Source organism: Cibotium barometz, chromosome 1 (assembly GCF_041138505.1).
Source record: "Cibotium barometz isolate CiBa-2024 chromosome 1, ASM4113850v1, whole genome shotgun sequence".
In the NCBI taxonomy this organism is placed as follows: Eukaryota; Viridiplantae; Streptophyta; class Polypodiopsida; order Cyatheales; family Cibotiaceae; genus Cibotium; species Cibotium barometz.
Window position 1 is genome coordinate 48330879 of NC_141046.1, and position 17330 is coordinate 48348208.

General features: G+C 43.8%; 1 protein-coding gene across 3 annotated transcripts in view; it reads right to left on the reverse strand.

The window, feature by feature from the left end:
* Positions 1-1250: 1250 nt before the first annotated feature.
* The window catches only part of MSH5 (MUTS-homolog 5), a 164998-nt gene continuing 148918 nt past the window's right edge, over positions 1251-17330 (reverse strand). For all 3 annotated transcript variants that reach the window (XM_086802993.1, XM_086802985.1, XM_086802975.1), the window contains 6 exons: positions 2525-2578; positions 2290-2378; positions 2108-2139; positions 1980-2003; positions 1722-1837; positions 1251-1630 (listed from right to left, as the gene is read on the reverse strand). In XM_086802993.1, the coding sequence (XP_086659119.1) occupies positions 1520-1630; positions 1722-1837; positions 1980-2003; positions 2108-2139; positions 2290-2378; positions 2525-2578 (426 nt within the window). In that variant the 3' untranslated portion in view covers positions 1251-1519. The remainder of the gene's footprint in view (positions 1631-1721; positions 1838-1979; positions 2004-2107; positions 2140-2289; positions 2379-2524; positions 2579-17330) is intronic.

Sequence of the window (17330 nt, forward strand, 5' to 3'; positions counted from 1 at the left end):
GCGGCTAATTAGCCACTCATTGGTGACTAGCACCACTTATGGTAGGCTTCGAGGTGTTGCCCAATCAGAAGGTTGACCAACATTCAAAACATCTCACAAAATGCCACCCACGGTTAGATCATGAGAAAGCGACATAGGCAACGATCAAAGAGTTGCTTTGCCTCAATGTTTTTAAAAGTATGCTACTTCGGGCAGGCTGCAATGGAGGGAACGGAATGGTGCTCTGACTTCTGATAGTGAAAAGTAAGTCATCTATAGCCATTAGGCTGCTCTAATTTATTCATTTGTGTTTTATATCACTGGTGCAACAGCACAATGCGGTTTTTGTTGAAACAGGTCCAAAAGCTTTCTACCATCTCAGTTAATAAGACTGACAGCTCAAAAAAAGGAACTTTGGAGCAAATGCATGTAGTGGGTCTCCATTGAGACGAGATCTTTTGAGCGCCCTTTTGCCAATGCTCTGGAAGAGCAATGTAAACATTGCCTGGCTTTGCATTCCTTGTCTTATTTTCTCGTTTTCTAGCCTCTCATGATCCCCTCTCTGACCCTAGGTCTTGGTGCAGAAATGACACCACAAAACTTTGGTTCTCATATTCTGTGACCTGTCTGAGATGGCCAAACTCCTCTGCCATTCACATAGCTCTTGATCTCTCCTGTGAGTGCCTTCTGTATCCCAGTTTCCATGTGGAGTCTGTATGATGATACTATTTTTTGACCCATGGAGATGTGACATGCACGTTTCCAAGTATCTGCCATCTGCTGCTGCGAGCATAAAAGGCTGTTCCTTGGGGTCAGGGTACTAGTCCTATGCGGGTACATCTGGCAGATCTCACTTTTGATAACTCTATGCTGTCAGTTCCTAGTTGCATAGAGCATGTAGCTGCCCTCATGACTAATGGTGTCATGTCTATGGAGAGGCGATGTGGTATTGGCCAGCTTGATGCTTTTGGCATGCCATATTTTTACGTCCTACAAAGCTGAATGCGTGGACGAAGATCCATGGGAGTCACTGCCTGCCCTTCACAGTGTATTCAGTATATGTCAACATTTGTCATGTATTCAGTATATGTCAAAACATTTTGTCATGTGTTCATCCATTTAGTTTGTAATTGTGATACCAAATAGTGTACGTTTTCTTGTCAAGCAATTTTCAAACTCTCGCGACTCTTGCTGAAGACTAAGTATGAAACTCTCTGAGATTTATAAGATGCTTCCGAAATATTGGTTTTTCCCCTCAAAAAGCAATTGTGTAAATAAGAAAGAAATGAGATGCTTTATGGTGTATCCCTGAGCGAATCTTGCTTTTATCTCCATTTCAAGGCATGTCAACTTAATTATATGCTACAATATTTCAGTAAGGGCATCTCTGAGACACGCACAACTTTACATCTGAAAAAAGACAAGGGCATATGCACAGGCATAAGCAAATACAAGCGTTCCTACAACTATTGAAGAATCTGAGAGAGTCGAGTCTAATTTATTAGGTTTGCCAACACAAACATTTTCGAACTTCACTTTATTAGCCCTCTGTCAGGAGATCAGCTGAATTTTGAAAGGAGAGCACATCTTGGAGAAACAAGTTCACATCCCCATGCCTACAGTCAAAGTTCAGAAGTTTTTCCACCAGCAACTGTATTCAAATAGCCCATATCAAAACTCCAGAACATAGGAAAACTGCACGTAACATTGCAAAGAAGGTTGTTTTCATGCCTCTTACATACCTTGTAGTTTTTGTCTTTCAAATTCATTTTGTCAGTAGAGATGCGTTCAATAGGCTTGCCCTCTTGAATCAAATCCATAATTTTAGAGGCACGGTCCAAAATCTGATCAGGAGCGCCTGTGCCAGGGGAAATTATTGAAATCGCACATTTACAGAGTGCTATAAAATTCCCTAATTCTTTCAAGGAGGTGTGCGGTTCAAACTCACAACCTCTTAGGTGGGTCACAGGCTAATTACATATACAGAAGAAAGTACATACCAGCAAGCTCTGCACATTGCAAGCCTGCAAGGAAACCCAGATATGAGTTTTCGTTTTCTTTGGAAACATGGTGGAAAAACATTGAAAATTTCAGCAAGCATGGACACTTCATGGTGGTGGATACTTGCCATAGCTTGGAAGGGCCTGTCCAGAAATAAGCCTGCAACAAAACATTTGCTTTTTATCTGTTAATGGTTTTCCAATGAAAAACCGTATATGCTGGAGAGACCATCTTTCTACGGAGGTGCTTTTTTATTTTCTTACTTAAAAAAAGAAGAAAAGAGAAAAATGATTTTTTTTCTGGAGTCACCTATAAAGAAATATAATATCTTGAAGTCCATCTCTGCCAGTGCTGCTGCTCTCCAAGACACTCATTGTAAAGAATGATATGTTTTCAGACTGAAAACAAGTAAGTACAAATAACGCCATCAGAGATTTGACTTGCACCATTCACTGAACTGTTTAACCAGGGTATATCAATAGAGACTCAAAAAACACTGGCGACACGACATCAGAACAATACTTATACATCAAAACATACTTGCCTTTGGAAGGAAAAACTCATCAAACACCTCAGCAAAATGTGTGCAGGCGAAAACCTGCATTTCAGTCCATATTAAGTCTTTAGAAAACCATCAAAATAATTATGAACAAGTTTTTTTTTTGTTTTTTTTGTTTTTTTTGTTGAGTTTGATTAGCTTTCATGTCAAATAGATAAAGACTTTTAGGTGCAACCGTTGCACTCTCAAATCTAGCTCTAGGGAGGGCCACCCGCTTGGTAAGTGCACTCTCATGAAGTTTGTCGAGATGAATGCACCTGAGCAAGGTGACAACCATAGTAGCTTTGAAACGTTTCCGACTGTATGAAACAGACCGAAACGTTTTGGAAATGTTTCAATTATTGAAACACGTTTTTTAATCAAAAAATCCCCCCCCCAAAAAAATCCGTCTTATCACTGCACCGATTTTCTGTTTTGTGGCACACGTTTCGAGGCACTCCTTTTGCATTTGTGCGCATTTGTCCCGACTCCCTCTGCTGTGTACGGCGTACCTTGTACTGGCCGACTGTGAAGCTACCGGGTCACGGGTGAAAGTGCCAAAGTAAGCCTACCTTGAGTCAGGATATTTTTATCTTCTTTTTGCATATGCTTCTGTACTATATAGGCTGGTGTAGCCTGCTGCCTGCAACCTTTTGCCCTTTTTTTTTGGCATATGCTTCTATAGGTTGCACTGTGGAGCCTGTGTAGCTATAGCATATGGCCCCATAAATACTATAGGTGTACCGTGTTGGCAATAGTTATTAGGGTGTAAACTCAGACTTTTTTTCCTACAACAAAAATGCGGACTTTTTCCCACAACCTATGCAGGGTCTCAGGTTGCAGGCAATAGGGTATTTCTCTTGCAACTTTGCAAGATGCCTTGCACACAAGATCCCTTGTGGAGCAATGTCACATGGGAGAGCAAGTACTACTCCCAAGCATCGCCTAATACACAGGCATAAACAAGATTAGTACAAACAAAGGGTGCAAGCAAGCTCACCACCCAACCGTAGATTCGCATCCGCAAACCTCCCTCGAGCCACGGACTAAGGTTCCACTCCACGAGTCCATGCCAGTCAACCTTGGTGTTCCATACCCCCAGTGCCTGCCCACATGATCCCTCGACAAAACTACCCACCCATGATCCGCGATGTCCATGGTAGGAGTAAGCCTCTTGGTCTAGGTCCATATCACAATGAATCAATAATACCTAATTCACTTATATAGTGCTTATTGCTGCTATAAATAACAATCCAATCATAAATAGCCAATAACCTTGGATTTATTAAATCTAAACCTTAGCTACCTAAATCCGCCTGCTTTTCCTAATCCCAAAGCTCCCCTAACCCTGATGGATTAGTCCCTAATCCTTGGGGTTAGTACTAGGTACGTAACAAGGGCATGTGAGTACGATGTGGGGCTGGTAAAGTCCACTTTGGACACCTGCGGTCATTGGTTTATAAATGGTTGGGTGGATTAACACAGTAAGCCATGCTAGGTTTTCTTTTTCCTTCACTCATGTTTCTTCATGGAGGCTAGTATACAAGAAAGAGGGTTTGTTGCATGAGAGCTTGAAATTTGGTATTAGAGCTTTGAGTTTCTTTTTGTGGCAGGAGCATGCAATTTGCTTGAGGGCTGTGCTTTTTTGTGTTCTTGGGGAAGAGAAAGCATGCAACTTTTTGTTTGTTTTAATGGGGAGGAGAAAGCAATTCTCGTTGGTTTCAAGCTTTCAAGTTTTTCTTGTGTTGAAGAGCTTTCCTCTCTCATATATAAGGATGTATGACGTGCAACCATCACCTGAGAGAGTGGTATCAATTCCAATCAATTCTTTGAAGCTACAACAAGGTCTCTGTTTGTTATCACAATTTCTGTTGTTGCAGTTTGTCCGACATTCGCCACCGTCCGTCGACATCCGTGGCTGTGCCGTGTCCATGATTGGGGATCAGACACATTGTGGATCCCTAAGGCTACTGGGCGAGACAAGCTGAAGCTGGAAGGAGGAATGCAGTGCGTGGTGGCATAGTCACCCCCATAGTGCCCGCACCAACCAGCCTCGAGGAAGAGGAAGGCATCATGCCTTACACACAAGATGCCGAATTGTTGGACTGGCTCCAAGAAGCAAGCACCCTAGCTTGCCACATGGTGGAGATCACTCCACTACCCCCTTCCAATTTGGAGACATACACAGAGGCACAAACAATTGAAGCCATAGGATTGGAAGATCGAATGTTTGAAATTATCTCATCCCCAGATGGACTTTCCCATGCACATTCATGCTTGTATCTGGCTCCATATGAAGCCCTACATATGCATCTAGGCACTACATATTTTTTGCCTATTTTTAGACATTATTTCGGATTTTTTTGCATTGTCGGCTAGTCCTCTGATTTGCTATTGGCCAACCAGCTCCTCTCCCACCTATATAAAGGTGGCTAGGCTTAGCATCATTATTATCTCTCTTTTTCAGCTTCTGCAGTGATAGGCAGCATCTACGGGACCTCCCTCATGCTCTCCACATGATATACTACCTTTTTTGGTGATATTCAGCAGTGATCTTCTTTTCTCCTTTATGCTTGCTGTCCATATACAATGTTGTACAGTTCTTGCAGCATTTCTTTGTGGGTATCACAACATAGTACCCGTTCTTTCATCGAAGGCGTGGCAAGAAGCCTCCCAAGGTAACCTCCACCTCACCAAGGGAGGATCCATCAACCAAGGTGCCTCCCGTCAAGGTGCCACTCTATCCAACCAAACCTGCCACCAAGAGTCACCCCCCATTCGTCTTGAAGAGAGCTCCCCCCCACATGGCAGCATGACCAATATGGTGACTTCCAGATCGACCAATGGTTAGCACATGACCCCACTATGCTCAAGCAAGCTAGCCGCCCATAGAGGTGAGCTTCTTGACCCTTCGACCTTTCAAGATCCGGTTGAGGAATTCAACCTCGGCACAATGGAGTCACACCCAATCTTACTAGCCTCTTGGTTGTGGGACCACCCCGCCTTGCTTGCACAAGCTTTTGCCTACCACACCTACAAAGATGTCTTTTCTTGGACCTATAGAGTACAAAGACCTAGAAGGTGTGCCCATTGCCAACAGACATAATTCCCCTAGAAGATGGTGAATGTCCTGTTTGTGGGCATGCATACGAGTTGAATCCCAAGTATGCTGAAGCAATGAAGCTGGAGCTGGAAAAGATGGAGGCTGCCAACATCAATTTACCAATCGAGCACTTTGACCGGCTATCCCCTATGGTCATCACTCCCTAGAAGAAGTCCAACAAGATTCGGGTGCGTGTCGATTTTCGCTTTCTTAACAAAGTGACTGTAAAAGATAGCTTTTCTCTTTCACTCATGGACAAGGTTCTTGAGGATGTAGCTGGTCATGTCACCAACCCAAACATTTCCCAGTATGAAAGGGGTCTGGTGGACTCTAGGACGTCTAAATATTTGTAAAGTACAAACTTTGGGAATGGGAGATTATCCTGGGATACAAAGGATAAAACTCCTAAAATTTAGGAGAGTTGCTATTTTTGGCCCAACTCTGATGGAAATTCCGTTCGTGTCATTACATTTGGAATTGAGCAAATACCAAGAGTTGCCAAAGTACCTATGACAAATGGGCTACCAGTTGGGATATTTTTAGATATAATGCTCATGGAAGGACCCATCTCTTAGATTGGGACATGTGGCAAGAAAGTGGATCGAAGTGAGGCAAGTGGCCTCATTGGAGCCCTCTCTCTTCATTTAGAGAGGCTCTCTCTTGCTGCAAACTATGTTGGCTGCTCATACATTGTGATCAATGCAACCACCTCTCCCTCACTATTGGCACCCTTTATGATGGGTTGTACTTGCTAGACTGGTTGTACCAGATGCCCTAATTGCTGTATCAACCATATACCTATTTTACCGGCTGATTTGAGGGCTGTGCCAATTGTACCAGCCCATGTACCTACTGTATCGGATTTTGTATCTGCTGTACCAGCCCATGTACTTGCTGTACCGGCTGAATGGATGGTGTACCCGCTGAACTGAGAGCTATATCTATTGTACCAGCCCATATACTTGCTGTACCAGCTGAATGGAGGCTACTGTTGCACATTCTGTACCAGCCCATGCACTTGCTATACTGGCTGAATAGAGGGCTCTACAGGCTGAATGAAGAGTTGTACCTACTGTACCAGCTCTATTGCATGAAGACCCGTGGTTTTTGGGGAAGAATCAGTACCCACACACAGGTATATGGATTATATTGTTGGCTCGGTATTTCTACGACTTGTGTACCGGCTGAATTTTACAGTTGCCTCGCGTTGGGTTGTGTTATGGCATTTGTATTTGGATGATCCGGCATCTCCCGTGGGGAGAGTAAGCCCTCAAAGCTTGTACACAATATTTTCTCCTTGGGTAATAAAATACTCCAAAGGGGGTGTCGGCCCATTCCAACCTCTATGCAGTGTCAACTGTGCACATCTCTCTTTTACAATTTTGTGGATTAAGTGGCATATGTTTAAGGTTGTGGCCAATTTTAGTGTTAAATTGCATTAATTGTAAAGTGTTTTGCAAAACCCTCGGGCCCTCCAAAAGTTACATTGGTATCAAAGCATTGGCTTTTCACACTCGTGTGTGAAGACGATCCTATTGGGGTATAAACATCGGCTATTAGTGTAGTTAAATACACCCGGTGTATCTACTTATGGAAGCAGTCACGCATCAAGGCATGTGCAAAAGACAATCTGATTTATGGATTCTTAGAATCTATTTTGGAATCGTGGAATTGGCTTTATTGCCTGTATTCTCTTCTATATGGAATGAGCTATTTATGCCTAATTAAAGGATCTTATTATCAAGCTCAAAGGCAACCGATATGGGAAAATATCTTTTGCCTGGCATGGTGAGTTCATAACCCTCACGTCACATGATTGAACCTGGAAAAGAAAAGCTAAGTATACTCTGAGTTTGCGAAGTTGGTGCTTTTGCTACTTATTATGAAGTGCTTTCGATGTTCACTAACCGTGGTATGCCCGTACAAGGAGAATAGTGTGTTGTTGTTTGTCTTGAGATGGTTTCAAGGGAACATTGTTTATGGCTCTCTTCATTGGGATGGATTATGTTTTTGGCTCCCTTTATTTGGGATGAATTGGACTTATGGAACTCATGATAACTCATGGATTGAGGATTTTCTGTTGGTGGCCGAAATGCCTCTAAACTATGTGTAGCAGAAATGTTTATGGAGCCCCAAGATATCTATGTCTGTGAATGATTCTTATCTTATGTTACACACTTGAGCGACTCTCCTATAAGGTGTGTGGTCAAAGTACCAACATGGAGTGCAAGTGTTAGTGGACATGACACCTGGTTAGCAGGGAACTTATGTCTATGTCAAGGGTCATGTGGACTGACACCTTGTTGGCAGGGGACTATGTCTACGCCAAGTGTCAGTAGACTAGAATTTGGTATGCTAGGGACTTATGTCTATGCTCAAATCCCATGGATGTTCTACATCCACGTGCACGATCAATTGTTCTTCTATTTCTTGGCCTGGTGTTTGCATGTGTCAGCATTGAAGCGAGTAGAAAGTAGCATGCGTTTAATGTGATTGGGGAACGAGGGATTGCTCCTGCGTTGGTGTGGATACGTCGACAACACATATTTGTTTGGATTCGATTTGGAGTATGGATAGAGAGACATGATTATGATATCTGGACTTATGCGACTGTTTTGTCTCGCCCATTTATTTGGGACATGATTATGACATCTGGATTCTGGACTCATGGGACTGTTTTGTCTCGCCCATTTATTTGGGACATGATTTTGATATTGGTATTATGGAGACTTATTTAGTCTTGGGACATGGTTCTTTCAGTTATATTGGATTTTTTGAGACTCTCGTTTCGTCCACTTGATGGGACATGATTATATCTTGGATATATGGCTTGAAGCTTAAAGTTGCGGACAACTTTTAAGTAGCTGGGGAGGATGTCACCAGCCCGGACATTTCCTAGTAGTTGCGGAGGATGTCACCAACCCAAACTTATAAATTGTAAACCAAGGTAATGGTCTTCAATACCTCTCGCCTCTTCACATCCAGATTGAGCTTCACATATAGAGGGGATCTTGTGGAGATTGTCTCACCCTATGTCTACCTTGGTGTCACTTTCAGTGACCCACGCTTTACCATGGTTCCTCCAGCACATGCTAGAGTGACACGGGGATATGCAGCCTTGAGCTTACTTGAGCGGCAGTGCTTCCAGGCACATTTCTAGGAGCCCAGGATGAAGGGTTGGCTTTTTGACACCCTCGTCACACCAGCCTTGATGTATGGAGTAGCCTTCTAGGGGCAGATTTATCCGATGAGGATTGGCAGCAAGTTGAGAGGCCCCAGGTCATGATGTTCTCCCGTATGATCTGCAGCAAACCATCAGTCCCACACTAGATTATCCAGGCAGAGTTTGCTGCAGTCCCGATGGTAGTGGATGCACTCTTCCAAACAGTCACATACCTCCATCGCATCAGTCATATGGATCTCCACAGGTACCCGAGGCTTGCCCTAGAGTCCTCAAGACAACTAGCACTTGAGAGCCACTCTGGAGTACGGTATGCACTTTTTCATTATCCAAGGAGAAATATAACATGTACAACTTTCAAGGCCTTACTCTCCCCATGGGAGATGCCGGATTATCCATATACAACCAGAAACTTGTCCTTCATCTAGTATGGGTCCTTCCATAGGCGCACAAACATGTATATAACAGCCCACATGGCTCTTCCATATGCGCATAAACTTGTATGACAGCCCATATGTCTCTTCCACGAGCACATAAACCTATACCAGCCCATGTGGCTTATGCATGAGCTCATAAACTTGTAAACCAGCCCATGTGGCTCATCCATGAGCACATAAACCAATATAACAGCCTGTATGTCACATCCATGAGCGCCAAAACCTGTTAACCAGACCATGTGGCTCCTCCATGAGGGCGTAAAACAGTATAACAGCCTGTATGTCGCATCCATGCGTGCCAAAACCTGAAAAGGAGCATGTATGTTGCATAAAACTAGAAATTTCAGCAAGCTTTAGGACTGTTTTGCTGAAAAACGACCATCCGGGGTATGCAAGATGGTGTAGAGTAGTGAAAATCATCTTCCCCAAGCTAGATACGGCTATGGTGGGCTTAGAAATGGTGGAAAAAGCAGAGTTTTCAGCCTCCAAAAATCTGCTTGAAGCTCAAACTCGCCCAAGAGATAACTCTCTCATATTCAAATAAGCAAGAAAATGCTACAATGCCATGTGTAGAGCCGAATTGACAAGTGTGAGGACACTCGTCTCACTTTTATCCTCTTATCTGCCACATGTCCCAAATCCGAAGCCCAAAAATTCCACAATCTTCAGCTCTAAACATATCCCACATGATAGCTAATTTCACAATGGCACTTTGGCAATCCTCGATCTTTGCCAAATTCCAGAGGTAATGATGCGAACGAAAATTCCATCGGAGATTGCCAAAAATAGCAACTTTTCCTAAAATTTAGGGGATGATCTCTTTGTGTTCCATCACATGAGAAATACACGTAAGCACCATGTGGAAACCTATTTCATTGCTTGATCTCTCCCAAATCTTCAAGAGTTCGCCATACATACTAAATCTTCAAGAGTTCGACATACATACTTTTCACTTGACACTTGAGCTCCAAAGCCCATTTCTGTGTCCAAGAAATCGTCTTCAGTGCTTGGACCATGCTATGAACACTTGGTCCTCTATATTTGATAATCCCCCTTACCAAAGCTTGTACATTCTTTATCTTTTGGACATCCAAAGCCCATCCACACACATGAATTCTAGAGATGCCCAAAATGGTGACAGTATGGTTTATTATTATATGTAGTTAGTTGTGCAGCGCAGTTTTGATGGATCTGTGCTTGGACTAGAGTTTCTACTTGTGTTGTGTGACATGTGAGGGGTTTAAGACCGTAGTAATCACAACCTTAGTCTGACTAAACTGCACTTAATGATATTTAAGAGATAGACAAATATGTGTCAATGCAATGCAGCTATATTAAATGAAGAATGCGGTTACAATGAGATCCAAATGGATCTATACTGCTGAATATGATGATATGCTATATGAACTGCTGTCCACTATCTTTCCCTTGTCTCCTGTGAAGGAAACGCTAAAGGGATGCTTTGGAACAGATGCTATGCTGATGGGATGCTGAAACACAGATGTACTCCTGTTACCTGGGAAGGGAACGCTGAGGAGAATGGATGCGTTTGCTGAAGATGAGGTACTGAATGCTGATGATGATGCGTTGCTGAATATGCTGTTCCCAAGGCTTCCTGGAGGAGATGCGTTGGAGAACACTGGGCTGAATGCTGCTATGATGGACTGGTTATTGCATGCTAAGATGATAGGCTGAAAAACGCATGATGATCCAGATGAGGATGCGCTTGAAAGGCTGAATGGAGAGGCGCCTATATATATGTGGGTGAGGGGGCTGGTCGGCCAGCTTGGCTGCAGTCGGCCAGTACTTGAAATGCTCATAAATACCATAAATACCATAAATGGTATATAATGCCAGTCGGCTGAAGTAATCATGCTGTCGGCTGCCTCATAAATGCCTGTAAAATGCCTATAAAATTTGCATAAATGCCAGTAAAATACCTGATGACTCCTGATGATGCTAATGATGCCATAATAATGCCATGTCACTGTACACCTGACTGGTGTGCACGTGACATGTTGTGCAGATGAAAGATTGTAGATAGTCTTGTGGAGGGTCCCTGTGGGCAAACACTGGTGTTATAGGACGCGAGTGCTAACGGGCATGTATCTGTGGAGTGAAACCTTAGCCCATATCCTAGGGATGGATTGAAGTATTGATCCTACAGTTGGGTGATGAGCTTGCCTGCACCCCTTTTATTTTGTTTTCTCTAATCTTGTTTGGATTGTGTGTAGGAGATCTTGGTTAGACAGGCCTGGGAGTCCTCTCACAACTAGTCCTCATGTGTTTTAGACCTGGTGGAGAACGTTTACACCTGGTGGAGGACGCTCATGTTGGACTTTTTGGTGGTCACTATCCAAGGCACATCACAACGGAGTGCATATTTCACTTTGGCATATGGTGGCCTAGCATGTTCAAAGACACAAAAGCACATGCTCAGACCTGCGACATTTGCCAACAGTGTGGACCCAACGTGACCCGCCAACCCAACGGCCCCCTATAGGTATCCCTTGCTTGGTCTCTGTTCGAAAGATGGGGAATTGACTTCATGGGCCGTATGGATCCCATTGCTTATCCAACAGATGTCTCTTTCTCTTCCTCTTGTGTGAGCTCTGGAGGGCAAAGGCGGGTGGCTGCAATTTAGGACAGCATACTCAATACTCTCAGGGCTGGTGTTTCTAAGGAGGATTGGACTGAGGGACAGCAGTGTACCTGGTGAATATCTTTCTCTCTTTCCACTGGCTTACAACTGCTTTAGAGTTGTTTCTTCTGGCCCTTTGTGAGAGGAGGGGTGTGGCAGTTTGAAGGGTGGAAACAGAGTTAGATTGTGGATTTGTTCTTTGGCTGAGTTTGAGGCTACGATCATGGAACAGCCCGATGCGTGCTCAAGGCTTCCCTGTTGCATTGTCTTGGTTGATTAGAGGAGACATCAGTGTGTTGCTTTTGTGGGACATAGATCTGTGTGTGTATCCTCTATGCTAGGAGGTCTTGAGGGTTGCCAGATTGGACATGCAGGTTTCTTTTCCTTGACTGGCTTTGTTGTACTAAGTTAAGCTTTTCCATTGAAATTGAATAAAGAAGTACCGAAAGGGGCGCCAAGCTTTGGGGCCAACGGGTGTCGTTCTCCTTTTTGTTTTGGAGCACTCTAGCTCCTGTTTAATTGTTTATTGTTTGGACTACAATTGGTTTGGGTGACTGCTAATCTACCGCACTTTGGTTTTTACCAGAGGCCAGTTTCAAGGTTCCGTTGCCAGGACCATCATCAACTTTCTTAAGGGGTTGAGCTCGTGGTTGTCTCGAGGAAAGCCATTGCTGAAAATTTCAGCAAGATGTCAGACACAAAAGATGACTATTTTTATGATGATGAGGAAGAGCAGGAAACCTCTCCTGAGGATATACCTGCAGGAGAACAGGCTGCAGATGATGCATGTTATGAGGATGTAACGCAGCCAGAAGACATGCCAAGTCAAGGGGAAGATGATGCCCAGTTTAAAGCTCGTTTGGCTGGGGCAGTGGATGTGTTTATGCAGCTCACACAAAGTGAGAAGTTTGCTGAATTTATGATAGCCCCTTTTGAACCTAAGAAGAAGAAGAAAGAGCGTTCTAGGAACCCACCTCAAGGCAATAGTGGTGCCTTCCCACAAGATCCTGCTTTTGGACCGTTTCCTAACATGCAGAACACTTATGGTGCAAACCCACAGAGTTCCTTTTTCGGACAGCCACCTATTCCGCAGCAATCTATGCATCCAGGCTATTTTGGCGGTGGTTCCGTGTTTCAACCTATGACTGGGGGGGGGGGGGGGGGGGGGGGGGGGGGGGGGATACCCTCAGGGAGGCATGGGAATGCAAGGGAATTTTGGAGCTAACTTTCAGCTTGGTATGGGGGCATGCATCCCGGAATGCAAGGAAACATGAATGGGGGCATGCCGCCCGGTATGCATAGTGGTATGTTTGGAAACATGGGGGGATCAGCAGGAATGCATGGTATGCCAGGTGTGGGAATTGGCAATGTTGACCCTATGATGGGCATGAATGCTGGGGGTAACAATCTTGTAAAGCGACTTCCTAATGATAATCTAACGCCTATGGGTAAGGCGAAGGATTATAAGGAAGGGGGAGCTGCAGTGAAATTTGACACATTCAGCGGGGCTAAAGACAAGCTAAAGGCACTTACCTTTTTACAGCAGTTTGATGCTGCTTTTTTTGGTACTCCCAGTTACTTCTTATCGTGCAGTGCCATTGTCTGAGCAGTTTGAGAAGTATTGTTGTGGGCTGCCCAAGGAAGTGCGTGACTATTGCATAAAGACTCAAGTAACAAATATGTCGCAGATGATAGAGAATGCTATGACGGCAAATGCGTTACTCACTGGAGTCTCATCTGGATTTAAAGGAAGTAAAAGCACAAGCAAGAAATCTGAAAAGTCAGGGCATGCTTCGCGTGATGCAAAAGGGTCTACAGAGAAGTGGTATAAGAAGTTACCAATGCCCAAGAGAACTCCTGAGGAGAGACAGGCTTTGATGGATGCTACGAAGTGCTTTTTCTGTACTGAGGAGGGACATATGTCTTTTAATTGTCCCAAGCATAAGTCCCAAAAGGACTTTGACACTAAATGGGAGTCCAAGTCTAAGAAACCAAAGCCTTCTGCAGGGTTAGTTCCTGATCTTGTTGGGGATCAGCCAGGTGGTGAAGAGACTAAGTTGTGAAGGGCATGGGGCAAAGTGAGAGATCAGAATGCCTTGATTTTCTTTTACATAGATGCTAGAGCTAACTTTATTTCACCGGATTTGGCTGGCAGACTGGGGATCCGCGCAGAGGAGATGGGACCTTTGTATGAGGCTAATATGGCTTGTCTTGGGTATGCAGAACCCGTTACCCCTATTATTGGGAAGCTGAGGCTTCATGTGCAGGGTTATGTGGACAGTGAGGAGTTCTTTATCATGCCACTTGATGGGTGTGATGTTTTAATGGGTATGCCATGGTGCCATAGAGTACATGTAGTGGTGGATACGTACAACAGGAAGATTAGTTTGACTCATAGAGGGAAAGAGCATATTTTGGATGTAAAGCTTAAAGGGGAATCTATTCCTATTGTATCAGCTTCAGCCATTTCATCGGTAATGAAAAAGCATCTTTCCGCGTACTTGGTTTTTGTAAAGGATGCAAAAGATGATGAGTCTAAATCTAATTTGTCTATGTTAGATAAAGACAGGACTGATTTCTTACGTGAGTTCCAGGATTGTTTTTCCGAGTCATTGCCAGGAGAACTTCCTCCGGAAAGGCCAGAAGATCATGCTATTGATCTTATTCCGGGAAGTACCCCACCTAATAGACCGCCGTACCGTGTTAGTGCAGCCCAACAAGAGGAAATTATGAACCAGGTACAGGAGTTGTTAAAAAAGGGGTTGATTCAGCCTAGCTCATCACCCTTTTGCTCACCTGTGCTCTTAGTGCAAAAGAAAGATGGTTCTTGGTGCATGTGTATAGATTACAGGGCGCTAAACAAGAACACCATCAAGAATCGATTCCCTATTCCGAGGATCGATGACATATTGGACCGCTTACAAAGCTCCACAGTCTTTAGTCGGATAGAATTGAAAAGCGGGTATCATTAGATACGCATTAGACTCGAGGATGTGCACAAGATAGCATTTCGGACCACTTTTAGGCTATATGAGTTCTTGGTCATGCCCTTTGGTTTGACAAATTCTCCTGCCACATTCAACAGGATGATGGACAGGATTTTCCGGCCTCATAGAGCGTTTGTGAACACATTCTTTGATGATATGATTGTGCATTCACCACAGAGGAGGAGCATAGGAGGCATTTGGCCATTGTGTTTGAAGAACTCCGGAAGCATAGGTTGGTCATTAATGGCAAGAAGAGTGAGTTCTTCTTGGAAGAGATACACTTCTTGGGTCATATCGTGTCTAAAGATGGAGTCCGTATGGATCCTTCGAAAGTGGAAGCAATTCTCAATTGGCCAGATTTGAGGACCGTGCATGATGTACGTAGCTTTTTGGGATTGTGTTCCTATTACAGGCGGTACATACGGTATTTTGCTGAGATTGCTTCGCTCCTTCATGCTTTAACAAAGAAGGGAACTTCGTTTCGATGGGCTGATCGAGAAATTGCAGCCTTTAAAAAGCCCAAACAAAAGCTTACTTCGGATCCCGTATTGGTATTACCGAATCTCCGAAAGGCTTTTGTTGTCCAGTGTGATGCATGTGGGAACAGCATTGGAGCAGTTCCAATGCAGGAAGAACATGTGATAGCCTATGAGAGTCGTATTTTACAGAATGCCGAGAAGCATTTACAGGTTTATGAGAAAGAGATGTTGGCTGTAATTCACGCTCTTTCTACATGGAAACACTATTTGCTCTGGGCTGATTTCACTGTGCAGACGGATCATCAGACTTTGCGTTATTTCCTCACGCAAACTAAACTTTCTGAGAAGCATATGAGATGGACCAACTTTCTGTCTATGTTCCACTTTCAGATTGTTCATGTGGAAGGCAAAAAGAATGTTGTGGCAAATGCCTTGTCACGCAAGCCATAGGTCTCAGCAGTTTCACTTACTTATCATCATGAGCTTGATGAGATGAAAGAGCAGTATGCCCAGGATGAGGATTTTGGAAGGGTCTATGATCAGATGTCTGAGGGTCAGTGGCATGATCATTATACTCTCAGGGATGGCTTTTTGTCGATGCATGGTAGACTGTGTTACGAGGCAGTTACGACTCAAGGTTATGATTGATAGTCATGCTCCACCGTATGCAGGTCATAGAGGTATTGACGCCATGGTAAAGACAGTTGAAGCTTTCTTTTATTGGCCGACCTTGAGAAGAGATGTGGATGCTTTTGTTAGGCAATGCATCGTATGTCAGAAGAGGTGAAGTTTGACCGTCAAAAGACACTAGGGTTACTTCAGCCTTTACCTATTCTAGATAGACCATGGGAGAGCATTGCCATGGATTTTATATTTGATCTTTTGAGGACACAAACGGGGAATGTTGGCATTTGGACTATCATATGCAAGTTTAGTAAGCAGGCTCATTTCATTCCCGTGCGTAAGACGATCAAAGTTGATCACATGGTGAAGTTGTTCATAGCGAACATCTTCAAGTATCATGGCATGCGTTCGTCTATCATTAGTGACCATGATCCACGGATGACGAGTTTATTTTGGAGAGGGTTGTTTGACAACATGAGTACAACTCTCAAGTTTTCATCATCGTTTCATCCACAGACAGATGGTCAGTTGGAAGAGCCTAATTCCACAGTGTTAGATCTTCTTAAGTGTTATGTGTCAGAGCACAAGCAACAATGGGAAAAGTATCTTCCTTCGATGGAGTTTGCTTATAACAACACCGTCCATACCTTGATAGACAAGGCGCCTTTTGAGATTGTGGAAGGAAGGAAGAAGGTACCACCTATTTTGCACACAAAGGATAAGATCTTTGAGGCTGACGAGTATGTGGAGAACATGGATGAAGCTTATCGGAGAGTTAAGTTGGCACTCCAAAAAACTCAGCAAAAGCAAAAGAAAGCAGCAGACCGTCACAGACGTGCATTAGAGTTTGCATTGGGTGATTGGGTTCTTTTGCGCTTTGAGAAAGCTAGGCTCAAAAAGATGAAGGGTAAAGAGCGCTTATTCTCTAAGTTGAGCATGCGCTATTATGGACCTTTTCAGGTATTGGAAAAGATTGGTGAGCTTGCCTATCGTTTGAAGCTACCAGATCACTGGAGCATTCACAATGCATTTCATGTGAGTCTACTTAGACCTTTCCGTGGGAATGTGCCTGAGGATGTATCAGATGAGGCTCAGCCGGAAGTTAAGGAACTTAATGAGGTTCTTTTTTCAGAGCAGATATTGGCACATAAGGAAAGAAAGGTACGAGGTAAAGTTTCCCGTCGCTATCTTGTGAAGTTCAAGAACTATTCACCGATGGATGCGAAGTGGATGGAGGAGGGTGACTTAGCAGATTCACCTCAAGTTTTGCAGCTTTATCTCGATGCCTTTGAGTTGGAGCCGACTCTTGTTACGGCTCATTCAGGTTCAGCAGAGCATGGGTCTAGAGCATTGCCTGATG